Source organism: Labrus bergylta, chromosome 5, assembly GCF_963930695.1.
Source record: "Labrus bergylta chromosome 5, fLabBer1.1, whole genome shotgun sequence".
Taxonomy (NCBI): Eukaryota; Metazoa; Chordata; class Actinopteri; order Labriformes; family Labridae; genus Labrus; species Labrus bergylta.
Window position 1 is genome coordinate 21,243,114 of NC_089199.1, and position 13,459 is coordinate 21,256,572.

General features: G+C 37.7%; 1 protein-coding gene and 1 long non-coding RNA gene across 3 annotated transcripts in view; one reads left to right on the top strand and one right to left on the bottom strand.

The window, feature by feature from the left end:
- LOC136179256 (uncharacterized) overlaps positions 1-195 on the bottom strand; it is a 99,088-nt gene extending 98,893 nt beyond the window's left edge. For both annotated transcript variants that reach the window (XR_010666437.1, XR_010666436.1), the window contains exon 1: positions 16-195. This is a non-coding gene — a long non-coding RNA (uncharacterized lncRNA). The remainder of the gene's footprint in view (positions 1-15) is intronic.
- Positions 196-293: 98 nt separating this feature from the next.
- Positions 294-10,780, top strand: LOC109981742 (immunoglobulin-like and fibronectin type III domain-containing protein 1). The gene is made up of 24 exons (XM_020630681.3): positions 294-433; positions 2,822-2,894; positions 3,077-3,199; positions 3,475-3,611; positions 3,730-3,829; positions 3,930-3,971; positions 4,061-4,106; positions 4,248-4,431; positions 4,585-4,698; positions 4,791-4,953; positions 5,105-5,377; positions 5,494-6,039; positions 6,133-6,257; positions 6,347-6,488; positions 6,605-6,898; positions 6,982-7,278; positions 7,375-7,554; positions 7,659-7,787; positions 7,877-8,185; positions 8,298-8,383; positions 8,508-8,700; positions 9,020-9,316; positions 9,881-10,207; positions 10,294-10,780. Exons 2-24 carry the CDS (start codon positions 2,843-2,845, stop codon positions 10,296-10,298), a joined length of 4,164 nt encoding a protein of 1,387 aa, XP_020486337.2. The 5' UTR covers positions 294-433; positions 2,822-2,842; the 3' UTR covers positions 10,299-10,780.
- The last annotated feature ends 2,679 nt before the right edge of the window (positions 10,781-13,459 follow it).

Genomic DNA, 13,459 nt, shown 5'->3' on the forward strand with positions numbered 1-13,459 from the left:
TTAATTGACACTTACCTCCTAGTTAAATGTGATGATCATGAAGAGAGCCTACATGGGCAATTTAGTCAAAGGAGAGGCAGCTCAGGCACGAGCACTTCTGTGTCACATCTCAAGACTTTTTAAAAAAGAGCAGTCAAAAGCGCCCTGCTGCTGAACTACAGCTGAAATTCCAGTTTTGAGGGAGGGATTAGGGAGCTTCTTTGCTGCATTTTCTTTGGTGCCCCCTTTCAAGAACCTATAGCACTTTAAGGCCAAAGTGCATGTCAGTAAACCTATCCCCTAGAGCCCCAGTGAAAAAGCATTGGCTTAGGCTGCTGTGAGTGTCTCTGAAAGACTTTATTGCTTCTCAAAACGAAGAGTCCACACTCAAGAATCAGCAGCAACCTGACTGCAACGGACTTCAGACAACAGCCATTTACTTCATAAGGAAAGAGTAAGTACATTTACCAAGTACTGCAGAGCTGCTAGTATGGTTTCACATTTCATAACAAATTCTATTGATTGTATTAATATGCATTGATTTATGGACTAAGTTTATGTCTACATGTTGCCTTGTATTGACCTTCAATAGAAGTGTTAAGGAGGTCTATCTAATTAACAATAGAGAAATGGGCTAACAATGCTGACTGCACTTTATATTATTTAACAATGTTTTAAGTTTTACAAGATTAAATATTAAAATGTTTAAAGGCTACAAGAATAATTTAATCTGGAAAATAAAAAATAAAAATGTAAATAAGGAAAATGATTGGGAAATATACTTTAGACATTGTATTGTAGTGGAAGAGCTGCATAATCCTGCCAAGATTAATTTAAGAATATTTTTTCTTTTTTTGTCACCTAAAATTGACATTTAAAATCTGTGCTGTGCCACTGAATGCAGTGTGGAAATTTAGGCCACATTCCCGACAAGGCATTCATAAATCAGTTAACTCATAACACCCTGGGCAAAGCTATTTTTGTCAGACACATATAGCTTCACAGACGCAAACCAAGTGTTTAAATCTGCTGAATATGCCGGTATTTTATTACACAACAGATCTCAGCAAGATTGTAAATATAATATTAAAAGTTGAAGAGATTATTGAGATGAATTAAGAACAAAAGGCTCCCACCAATATATTTAAGAGATTATAATAAAGAGATATTTTCAGATGAATGGTGAAGAATATATATTGCTCTATTGACAGAAGATTACATAGTTGGTGCTGATAAAAAATACATCATTAATTTTTGTCAGCAGAGGGAAAGTAAACTCAATCTCCGATGAATATTTATGTTAAAAAAACATCAGTAAGGCCCAAAGTGAAACTACACCGTATCACAAGAAGAGGTTAATTAAAGAACAGCTGCAGTGAGGAAATGAAAACATGTGAAACATTAGGAACGTCGAAACAAATTTTCCAGAATAACATATATAACTGATATATAACGGAAGATTGGAATCAATATCAGTTGTTAGGTATGCACCGTCTACCATTAATGTGTGAAATAGATTATATTTGTTGCTTTTGTTACTTACATATCTGTTTTCTTTATTTTTGTAAAGCACTGGCCTTGGATAAACTTAAAAAAGCTATAAAGAAAAAAAGGGGTAGGACTGGATACTTTTTTTTTCACTTCATCCTTACATACTTTAAGTGTAGTGATTTATATTATTTGTTCCTTAGTCAATGCCAAACAGGTCTTAAAATGTCCCTGTAGTGAGGAAATGTCAGCATGGGTCTTGGTCACCGTTAGTAACTGACCATTCCATCAGTCTGTCTTTCAGTGGATCTTATCAAGGTGTTGTGAATATCAAATGGGTATCACTTGTTTTTTTTGAGTAGTGGCTAAAGGCAGTTTGCTCACTTTTGCAACATGATGATGATTTACTTTTGAGTCAAACGAATCCCTGGTGAGTCGTAATGAATTTAAAATCACCCTCAAACCTCCTTCATATCACAAAACATTAGTACACAGTAAACACAAGCATTAGTAGTTTCTTGCATTTTGGATCTTGGAGTGTTGAACAATGAGATTAAGATCACAACTAGTGTCGGGATTCTTGAGTTAGTAACTCTATCTGTGCTGTAAATGGAAGAATTTCTGTGATCACAAAATGCCAAAATACTTCCCTTGCCGTCTGTAGATTCCTGTAAGTGGCCAGCCTAATTTTGCAGGCAGTAGGTCACATACCTCATAAAACTATCATAACTCAGGAAGTGTTGTAACTTGACGACTGAAAATTTAGCTTTGTAATTTCTCTCCTTGTTTTTAGTGTTTGTTTCTTCAAAGCAATACATAATTTAAAGAAGTAGGTGAAACAATAAAAGACAAAGAAAAGTTAACACGTGCAAGTTGTGAGCTTCACATCATTTTTTCCCCTCCATTTCCTTGTCCTCTTAAAGATGATCTTATTTTAAAACCATTTTAAAGCCAATTAGGACAATGATCACTGTAATCATAAAAATATATATTCAAGTGTAATAATCCATGGGGACTCCATATATAATACAGGAGCTTTAGGAGCTAATTTCACTGCTTGTCAAAACCGTTTATAGCACAAATTAAATCATCTTTGTGAAAAACATGAGATTCTTACACTTCCATTCTTCATTTTCATGTCATTTTTATAATTATTTCAAACATATTTTAAGAGTAAAATGAAAATATACATTACAAACAACGCAATCAACAATCAGAGCATACTTTCTGTAGTATTGAGGTTTTTTTTTAACTATTCCTTGTCTGTAAAGGATGTAAGGGAACTAAACAGTTTTGTTTAAAAAATCGTAAAGGGTGTTTAAATTGAACTAATTATCATATTTCTGTATTACAGTTAGCTGTTTTCTGAATCAAGATGTTTAAAATACGTAAAGCTAAGGACGAGGAGCCAACGGCCCCGGGCCAGGGTAAGTAACTAGCTTAGTTCTTACTATCATCTGTACATTACTGCCACACCATCAAACACTTGATTAGAACTTTTTGCATGGAGCAAAACCTTCACAATATTATGAAAATAATTGGTAAAGCTTTCAAATATTCACTTTACTTCATATATTGTAAATTCATTTTTTTGCTCATTTATTGATAGTGAAAATAAAAAAGAGGTCAAAAGTGCCTGGAGTTATGATAACCCAGTATGTGGAAGAACTTCCTGAAGGCATGACCACCCCAGATTTCACCCGGAAACCCATTTCTATAACCATACAAGAAGGTAAGGCAAAATGTTTTTACTCATCACACTATTCTAGACTATTTAAAGATAGAAAAAGTTCAGACGAGGGCCCAGAAACATTACATGTGATTTTTCCATTAAATTCAATTTAAATGGAGCAGCTTCTGGTGTATGGACTCAGTACTTTTTCTATCTTTGGATGTTTTTTGTCCAGCACCTAGTACTTAAACTTTCTTGGATGTGTGTGCCTTTTTGACTTTTTTGTATGAACACTATTTAAAGACAACATGAAATTCTTGTTACCATTTCTGTAGGAAAACCGATTATCTTCAAAGCAGTGATTATTGGTAAACCAACACCTACCGTCACCTGGGCGAGAAATAATGGAGAAATTAATGAAGAAAGGTGTCAAATCATCCATGACAAAAGTTCAGGAGAGTACCAACTAAAGGTGGGATCACATACCATAACTTGATAAAACATGGTTGATAAATAAAACAAACAGAATGATAATTTTCTTACAATATCCATGTTTTGCAAATAACTGATAATCATGCAACGATTGATAGATGCCAGACGTATGCGTGGATCTAGCTGATACCTACAAGTGTTATGCCAGGAATGAGTACGGAAAAGCTGTTGTGACTGCTACACTTAATGTTATTGAGGGTCAGTTCCGTTTTTTTAATTCCATTATGTGGCAAGTCAGAACTAATTCAGAAGAAGAAATTAGAGAAAAATGATTTATTTTTAATTTTTTCAATTTTAGTTGGCTTCAAAAAGAGCAGAGCCATGCAAGAATCAAGAACAGGTAAAAAGTCTACATTTCATTTGTTATAATGCATTGTCAGTAAATCATTAGTTGAAAGGTTTGTCAGTGCTGTTGTTTTTTTTTGGTAGCTATCCGAGAGATACCAGAGGACTTCAAAAAGGCCTTGAAACATAAGTATGTAGTAAATCTATTAATGATCAAATCCAATTACAAGTACATGCAAGCCACAGGTCGCTGAAAACTTTGCACCCCGATGACGTCATGTAGCCATGTATGTCAATGCCCTGTATTTAATTAATTATTTTCCTTTTCTAGCGTTGATATTGATGCAAAAGAAGATACAAAAACAGAAATTGATAACAAGTTTTGGGAACTGTTGATGAGTGCTGACAAGAGGGATTATGAAAGCATCTGTGCTCAGTATGGTGTCACAGACTTTCGTGGGATGTTGAAAAAACTAAATGAGAAGAAGATTGAAAGAGAGCACCAGCAGGAAAAGGTGGGTTTCATATTAATCTCCATCTAAGAATAAACCAACCCACTTCCAATCATCTGTAATAATATGAAGGAATGCCTGAATAAAGAAATACAAACTCTGATGCCCAAACATTAACAGTGTCTACTTCTCTTTACATCATCCCACTTACTGTAGGTTGTTGAAAGGCTTTGCAATCTAAAGCCTATTGAACTGAAATCTGATGGTGATGCAGAGTTTGAACTTGAAATGACAATGAGAGACCCTACAAGCAAAATCTTCTTGTTCAAGGTATGAAGTTTATTCATTGTTTTTTTTTAAAAGACCTTTGTTTTAATGTTGAATGCTGCTTTGACATTTCCCTCTGCTTCTCTTTTAAACAGGATGGAGTCATGATTCCCTTTGATGCAGACACAGATATAAAACATGGACTGAAGCAAGTGGGAAAGAAGTTTGTGTTTAGCATCAATGGTGTTGATGCTGAGGATGCAGGATTATACCAAGTTGAGGTTGATGGAGTTAAGATCTTCTCGACAGATTTCAAACGTAAGACCAACACTGAAGCAATGATCTACATACTTCCAACATTTACATGATGCCATACCACAACCCAAAAGAGCAACAATTGCTGAATAAGTCGGCCTTTGAAGGGAAAGAAGCAATACCATGTTAATCTATCATTTTTTGCTTTGTGTAGTTCCCCCTGTAGACTTCCTGGTTAAGATTCAAGATGTGAAAGCAGAGGAGAGAGAGGATGCTGTTTTTGAGTGTGTTATCTCACACCCCCTGAAAAAGATAACTTGGATGGGAAAGAATGTCACACTTGAGCAAGGGGAAAAATATGACACCCTGGTGTCCGAGGACATGTTGATTCATTCGTTGGTGGTGAAGGACTGCGTTCCATTGGACAAAGGAATATATGCAGCGGTGACTGGAATGGCATCCTGCAGTGCATGGCTTATTGTGGAAGGTACTGTTTCTTATTTTTAAACTGCAATTACCTTTACGTTTAACATAAATTTAGAAACATTGAAACATTTCCATGAAGCCTCACAAGAGTTGTGTAACTATCTTTTTTTAAATTAGCGGACAAAGATCCAAAAGGGAAGAAGAAAGCTCGCAAAACAACCAGAGCAGGAGGTGGTGGACCTGAGCTTTTGAAGATTGCTCAGGAGCAACAGGCCAAGGTACAAAAAGAGAGAGATGAGTTAATTGCAAAAGTAAAAGCTGAGGCAGAAGCAGCAGCAGCTGAAAAAGCAGAAGCTGAAGCGAAAGCTAAAGCAGAAGCAGAGGCCAAAGCAGAAGCCAAAGCTAAAGCTAAAGCAGAAGCCAAAGCAAAACCAAAGGAAAAAACAGATGGAAAGACGAAGACTAAAACAAAGGCCAAGGCAAAGGCAAAAGCAGGAGGGGAAGATAAGGCAGATGCAACCAATGCTGTAGAGGAGGAGGAGGAGGAGGAGGAGGAGGAGGAGGATGAAGAGCTGGAAAATGAAGAGGAAGAGGCTTCAGAGCCCAAGAAAAAGGTACAAACAAAGGAAGGAGAGGCTCCTGCTGACACTGAAGAAGAGGAGCCACTTCAAGAGAAAAGAAAAAGAGTGAGAAATGGCCCACTTGTCCCTGATACAGTCATTGGTAAGATACATCAACCAATTGTAAATATTTTTTTTCTGTTTTGTTGTTGTTTTTAAGTGTTCCCTGTTGACAATAAGGGTATGTTTCCTTTAGAACAAGGAGTATACTTCACCAGCGGTCTGTCAGATGTAACCACCATTATTGGGACTAATGCAGAACTGGTCTGCAGGCTGAGCAATGAGGAATGTGATGGAGTCTGGTACAAAGAAGGAGAAGAGGTGAACAACTTAAGAGTTGGTAAAGAAAAAGATGTCACCTTTAACCCCTCTTAACTGTGTATGTACGTATATGTTTATGTGTGTTTCAGATAACAGCTACAGATAATATCTGTATTGTAAAAGATGGGACCTTTCGCAAACTAATTATCAAAAACTGCACAGAAGATGATGCTGGAAAGTACAGATGTGAGGCCGATGGCCGTAAAACAGAGGCTGTGCTGAAAGTTGAAGGTACTTTATTTTCATCAGAATCAATTTGAAGTTATCCATTGAAACATAAAACAAAACAACTGGAAACTTGTGTGAGACAATTCTCAGTTTGTAAAGAGGTGTGTTTAATTCTCTAGATCCACCCAGAATTACCCCCGAGGACCTCCCTGAGTTCATAAAACCTGTTACAATAAAAACTGGGAAAGATGCAGCTTTCAAAGTCACTTTTCTTGGCCGGGAACCACTGAAGATACAGTGGTACAATGAGGGTGACGAGCTTTTGGAGGACACCCATATCAAGATCGAAAAGTCTTCCTCACACAGCCGCCTGCTGTTAACCAAGTGCCAACGCAAAACCACAGGAGAAATTAAGATCAAGATTAAAAATGAGTGTGGAACAACTGAAGCCATCACACAGCTTGTTGTATTAGGTATGGTTGATGCACTACATGTTAAAAACTATGGGCTCTTAGTTGTTACCAAAGTTACATCTCTATTCTTTTTCTTACTACAGATAAACCAACACCACCCCTCGGCCCAGAGGATATCATTGAAAGTTCTTCAGCTTGCATTGATTTCAAATGGAGGGCCCCAAAAGACAATGGAGGTTCCCCTATCACAGACTACATCCTGGAGCGCCAGCAAATTGGACGCAACAGCTGGAAGAAATTAGGCAAGATTGGCCCAGAGCCTAAATACAGGGATTCTGACGTGGATCATGGTAGAAAGTACTGCTACCACATCAGGGCAGAAACTGATTATGGTATCAGTGAAATGATGGAGACTGACGACATTCAGGCAGGGACAAAAGGTTAGCCTTCTTTCATGGTTTCCCATACAGCGTTGCAGTCTACAATTTTTTTAAAAGTGAACCAGTAACAAAGTGGCACTTTAACTATTCTTTCAGCATACCCTGGAGCTCCCTCTACGCCAAAAATTGTTAGTGCTTTCAAAGACTGTATCAATCTTGCTTGGTCTGCACCTACCAATACTGGAGGAACCAACCTTTTTGGATACAACATTGAGAAACGCAAGAATGGGAGTAATCTGTGGAGTCAAGTCAATCCACCGGATCAGCCCATTAAAGGTCAGGCATTTTCACAACTGTAGTTTGAGGTGAAATGTCATTCTACACTAAGAAAGGAGTGTGCTATTCTATAATGTTAACTCTACTCTTTGACATGTCCACAGAGAAAAAGTATGCAGTGAAGGACGTCGTTGAAGGCATTGAGTATGAGTTCCGTGTATCAGCTATCAACATTTCTGGTGCTGGAGAGCCAAGTACACCTTCTGAATTTGTGATTGCAAGAGATCCAAAGAGTGAGTAATGCCCCTTAGGGTTAGGGTTAAACGGATGTGATTTCTCAGTGCTTTATTTGTCATAGAGGCTTAATTGTTTACACTTTCAGAGCCCCCTGGTAAAGTCATTGACCTAAAAGTGACAGACTCCACATACACCACTTTATCACTGGGCTGGACCAAACCCACTGAGGAGGAAGGGGTTCAAGATGAGGCCAAAGGATACTTTGTGGAGCTTAGACCAGCAGAAGACCCGGAATGGGGTCGCTGTAACTCCACTGCTATCATTATGAACTCCTATACTATTATGGGTCTGAAGTCTATGGCCATGTACTGGGTAAGAGTTTTAGCCACTAATGAGGGTGGAGATGGTGAGCCTCAAGAGCTGGACAACTACATCATTGCAATGCCTCCTCCAGGTGAGTCAATGTAAAATGTATACTGTCTACAGCAACAATTTAATATGTATAACTTTAAAGGGATCCCTTTTTTGTACTGATTTTGTCTTGACATGTTTCCACTTTGTCACAGTGAAACCTCAATTCACTGACAAAAAAATAAAGAACTTCATGGTGATGAGAGCTGGAAACTCTGTTCGCATCAACTTTAACTTTCAGGTATGGTATAATACCATCAAGTATTTTTATTCTAGGTAATTTCTAGAGTTGGATATAAACCTTTATTGCTCTTTAAAAAAAGGATAACAAATCAAAAATTATCCCTGTTTTCTTTTCTTGACAGGCCTCTCCTGTACCAATTATTAATTGGCTTAAGGACGGTCTTCCCGTGGCCAAGCATGTGACAGTGAGCAACACAGACACATCATCACAGCTAATCATTGCTGCATCAGAACGTCATGACACTGGAATCTACACAATCATTGTGAAGAACATTGTTGGTCAAGAGACCTCTAGTGTTGAGATAAGAGTCACAGGTACTGTGAAGAAAAAAATATTCTGACCTAATCCCTAACAACTGTTTTTTGAGTGTTGAAGGATTTTGAGTTTGAAGTGATACATTTTATTTATTTTTATTTTTTTATTTTTTGGGGGGGTAATATTCTAAAGTTTCTTTAGTTTTCAGAGCAAGCAAAAAGAGTCATATTTCTGGAATGATGAATTTTAATTTCTAAAATATTCTAGTTATATTTAATAAAGTAAGAGCATAACAAATGCAAACATTTCTACAGAATTTATTGAAGAGTTTGTAAGAGTATAGTGACATTAAGAAAATTATAATCTTTTTTTATTTAGATGAGCCAAAGCCTCCAGGCCCTGTGGAACTTGATGAGAACGTGATGGGAACCGTGACAGTCTCCTGGACGCCCTCTCCAGATGAGAAGAAGGATGACAGGCTGCACTACATTGTCACCAAGCGTGATTCTGTCAAACGTTCTTGGCAAACTGTGGCAGACCACCTCTTCAACAATAAGTTCACTGCCATCAACATCATGCCTGGAAGGCAGTATAAGTTCCGGGTATATGCCAAGAATGACATGGGGCTATCCAAACCCTCTGAGTCAGCTCCATGGGAAGTACAAAGAACAAAAGGCAGGTTTTTTTCAGAAGTGATCCAGAAGTGTGTTGTATTGATCATAAAATTATCAACTGGAAACTCATTTCAAACATTGATAGAGCAGAACTAGAGAACATTTTCAGTTTTTGATATCAACTTGGCCTCTAAATACTTCACTCAAGTTTACAGATTTTCAGTTTTCATGGAACAGACAATAAACTAATTGACTGAAAAATAATCAACAGCTTGATGTAGAATTTAAATAATTTTAGTCACTGCCCTAGTAGTTTAAAAGGCATCAATCCATTTATGAATAAATGTAGATGAATTTTCTCTATAAATTATAAATGTAGTTTCAGCCAAAACATTCACCAACTCTTTTGATAATCAATTAATTATGTAATTCCTTTAAAACATATATGAACCATTTGTTCTAGGCTTTATAATGTTAGGATTTTCTGATTCTCAATGAATTAAACATCTTTGAACCTATCAAACAAACATATCACAACAAAGGGTTTTTGCGTGTTACGAGTAGATGCATAGGCTTTATAGGAATGATTAAAGACCAATAACTTTTCTTTCTTTTCTCTTTCCAGAGACATTTTCATTGAACCTCCCTGTCTCTAAGGATTGCAGTTTTGAGATGCCCCCTGCATTCTCTGTTCCTCTTAAAAAGCACAATAGTCCAGAGAGCTATGAATGCTACATGAGTTGTGCGGTGACAGGAAACCCCAGACCCCACGTCACCTGGTACAAAAATAACGTCAGCCTCAACACCAACACCAACTACTACATCACCAACACATGTGGAGTGTGCTCAATGGTGATTCTCAAAGTCGATTCCAAGGACTGTGGGGAATACACAGTCATGGCTGAAAACCCTCTGGGCAGGGTGGAGTGTTCATCTAAACTTGTTGTTAAAGGTAATAACATTTAAAAACATTTAGCACATCTGAAATTCTCTCCCCATGGTATATATTTGAACAATTCTCTTCATCTCTTTCTACAGATTAAATGTATGCAGCTGGCCTGAACACCTCAAGATGCCTGTTTATGTAAAACAAAACCTGCTGCCATATGTGCTTTTTCATGATAAACTGTAATAATGTGTTGAAATAAACTTTGTAAAAGAATGGATAAAGACCGAAAACATGAACAGGAACTCTTGATAACAGTCAGGATAGGTTTTAAAAGCCCCAGTAAAGGATTGGTTCAATCGTAGAGTAAAATTCTGCTCAACGAATCTGCTAGAAGGAACTAGAACCTTGACAAGGGACACCTGTGAGTCAGACTAATTATGTTTGCCTGGACTGCTTATTTATTGACCCTTTTTCTCGAAGCTGTGATTATAGTTTCTGTCATTCTGAAAAATGTCTAAAATGACTACCTCTTGGAGAGTTGTTGATATAACCACTTATATCTTATGCATAAACCAAGTGTTTTAGCGTTTGAATAATTAATCATATCAACATGTGAATAAATCCTTCCTACAGTGACCTGTATTATTTGCATATTTCATATTTTTAATCGGTTAAAAAGATGTACTTTTTTAATCCCGTGAGGGGAAACTGAATTTTACACTGTTATTGAAAATGCTACACACACATAAATATATCAAAAAACCACATATGCACAAACAAGATCTGATGGACATGCACTACTAGACAGATATCAGTGTGAGGGGGCAGCCAGCAGCGAGCGCTCTTGAGCTGGTGGGGGGCTCAGTGCCTTGCTCAAGAGCACCTCTGCAGTGCTCAGGAAGTGAACTGGTTAGCTACCAGCTACCAGACCAATTTCCAGACTTCGTCCGAGTCTCAAAAAGTGACTTAGTGAAGCTGTACTGAGGCACTTCTGTGCCCTTGTAAAATGTAACAAAATGACAGCATGCTAATTCAAAATCAGTGTTCACAAGCAGATGTTTAGGAGGTAATGCTAACATTTTTAACATTGTAGTAGCACGTCAGCACAAGGTAATACTAGAGATGTTTAGGAATGCCATTCATTTTTCTGAAATCAAAGAATTTATTCAATAAATATAAATTAATCCAATAGTTTGAGACATTTCACATAGAAACACGGATGCAGGGTTTTTCCTGGCTCAGATTGGGCCTTTTTGGGGGTGACTATACGCGCTGCAGTAAATGTTCGACCCGCCTATAACAGTATAGTCTACGAGTCTGTATTACCTTATTTGGCAGAAATCTATGCATTTCCTGTTATTTCTGACCATTTTATAAATAATATTATCGATATGCTTAAGTTACTGAAACCCCAATTAAATCTGGTAAATAATTATTTTTTATTGCAACAGTGAAACATGGGAGGAGAGAGATTTTGAGGGAGAGGGGTGTAATGAGATTGGGAGAGGGGAGGTCACATCCTGCCAGTGCATTTCACCCTCTTCCTATGATGGCTGCTCTTTTGCTTTATTTTGTGTTTTCGATTTACATACATATTTGTTAAAGTACTTTTATTTGAGTTACTAATGTATTATGTCAAATAATCACAGATTTAAGTCACAGATAATTTGGATCATTTGATCAGATCAGGAAATTGAAAAATAATAAAAATATATTTGCTGACTATAACGCAGCGCTGTTTGACAGTCTGTGTGGAGAAGTTCACAGACTACAGCTGGCTGATGTTACGATCGTTAAGTTATTGATTGTTGATAAAAGCAGACACGGTGGAAGTGAACGGAGAAAAGTTGAATGTGCGTTCCCGACTCGGTCCATATGGATAGCGGTCGGATCAACCGTGTTCTGTTGCACTACAAGTAAACAGGTACACGTGGTGGTTGGTGTGTCTCGTCTTGGCGTGCCCCCGCGATGACCAGTCTGCAGACAGCAGAGGAGCAGGGACAAGTAGCCGCTGCTACATCATATGCAGTTTAGTATAGTTTTAACATATCTGTTGGGATAAATATTTACCGCCATTAAGAGGATTGCTCTTTGAAATTAACTCGCCAAACGGAAAATCACCCCACATTTAGCGCTTGTGGGTGTCAGCGGAGCGTCCGGAACCAATCAAAAGATACGAACAGTCAATCAGCTGGCTATCCAGCGCGAGCCACATGCGTAAATGGATGAGAGGGGAGATGACTACTAGATTAATATTTAAGTTTATGTTCTGCTTGTTTAACAGTCGTTTGATGTATTGATATTTTTAACATACATTCAGGGAGGATATGATTTGCAATTTGAATCGTCATTTTTTTTTCTTTTGGCACTCCTGATTTTCCTTTGGCGCAGGGTAAAACCTCTTTTGGGGGGCCCAAATAATTCTCTATGCATGAAAAACCCTGCGGATGTCATTTATTAACACATATAGACCATGCGGTGAGGCCTCGACTGTGTTTCCATTTTCTATCTTCACATGCAATCCTTTTGCTTTGCCAACTGTCACATGGCATCAAATTTCTCTTTTACTGCAAGCAAATGCTTGCACGCTTTCAGAGGATATTGTGAGACTATTATGGAAAGTCATAAATGATAGAATTTTATTTGCATGACTAAGTGCAACCTTGCAAACAATTGTAGGTCTTCCTGTATAAAGTCTTTGGGCACGCTAATATTATTAGTTGCTGCATGGCATCTTGCTAAAATAGACAATGTTTACTGGGGGTTAAATGTACAAGGCTTTGACATTTAATGGCTTCTAACCACATGCCAACAGCATTTACAAGTTCCCTGTAAACAAACAAAAACCATTACAAATATTGCCTGTATCACGTTAAGAAGCTGGGGTTCCTAAATCTGACACAATAAACTTTTTCTTTGACATCAATAAACATGTATGCTGTAAATCCCGTGCCCCATTTGGCCAAAAATGTTTCATATTTTTGTGAAGTTGTGTTAGTTTAATTGAATAGGTCACTGCAGTGTGCATTCCTTTGAAAACGTACACATAACAATGTTGCATTGGGTTGTGTGATGTCAGGATATTTTGTCATTGTTTTGCAGGGCAGAATTCAAAGCTCCTGACTTCAGTGACCTCTTGCAATAAATGCCTTCAAGCACATCAATCCTCTCATATCAGCTTCCCATGCCTGAGAACAGTCATAGTTCCGGAGCCACGCATCTGCTTTTATTACAGGGCTTGAAATAACCACACAAACACACACACATACACACACAATCGTGCTCTCGCAGAACATAGCTACGTTATTACTAAGA

Excerpts from the sequence above, each read along its gene's own strand:
- LOC109981742 (XM_020630681.3), top strand. The coding sequence starts at position 2,843 with ATGTTTAAAATACGTAAAGCTAAGGACGAGGAGCCAACGGCCCCGGGC. Across the intron at positions 4,432-4,584 it reads GAGAGCACCAGCAGGAAAAG|GTTGTTGAAAGGCTTTGCAA; the intron begins GTGGGTTTCATA and ends CACTTACTGTAG. Across the intron at positions 4,699-4,790 it reads GCAAAATCTTCTTGTTCAAG|GATGGAGTCATGATTCCCTT; the intron begins GTATGAAGTTTA and ends TCTTTTAAACAG.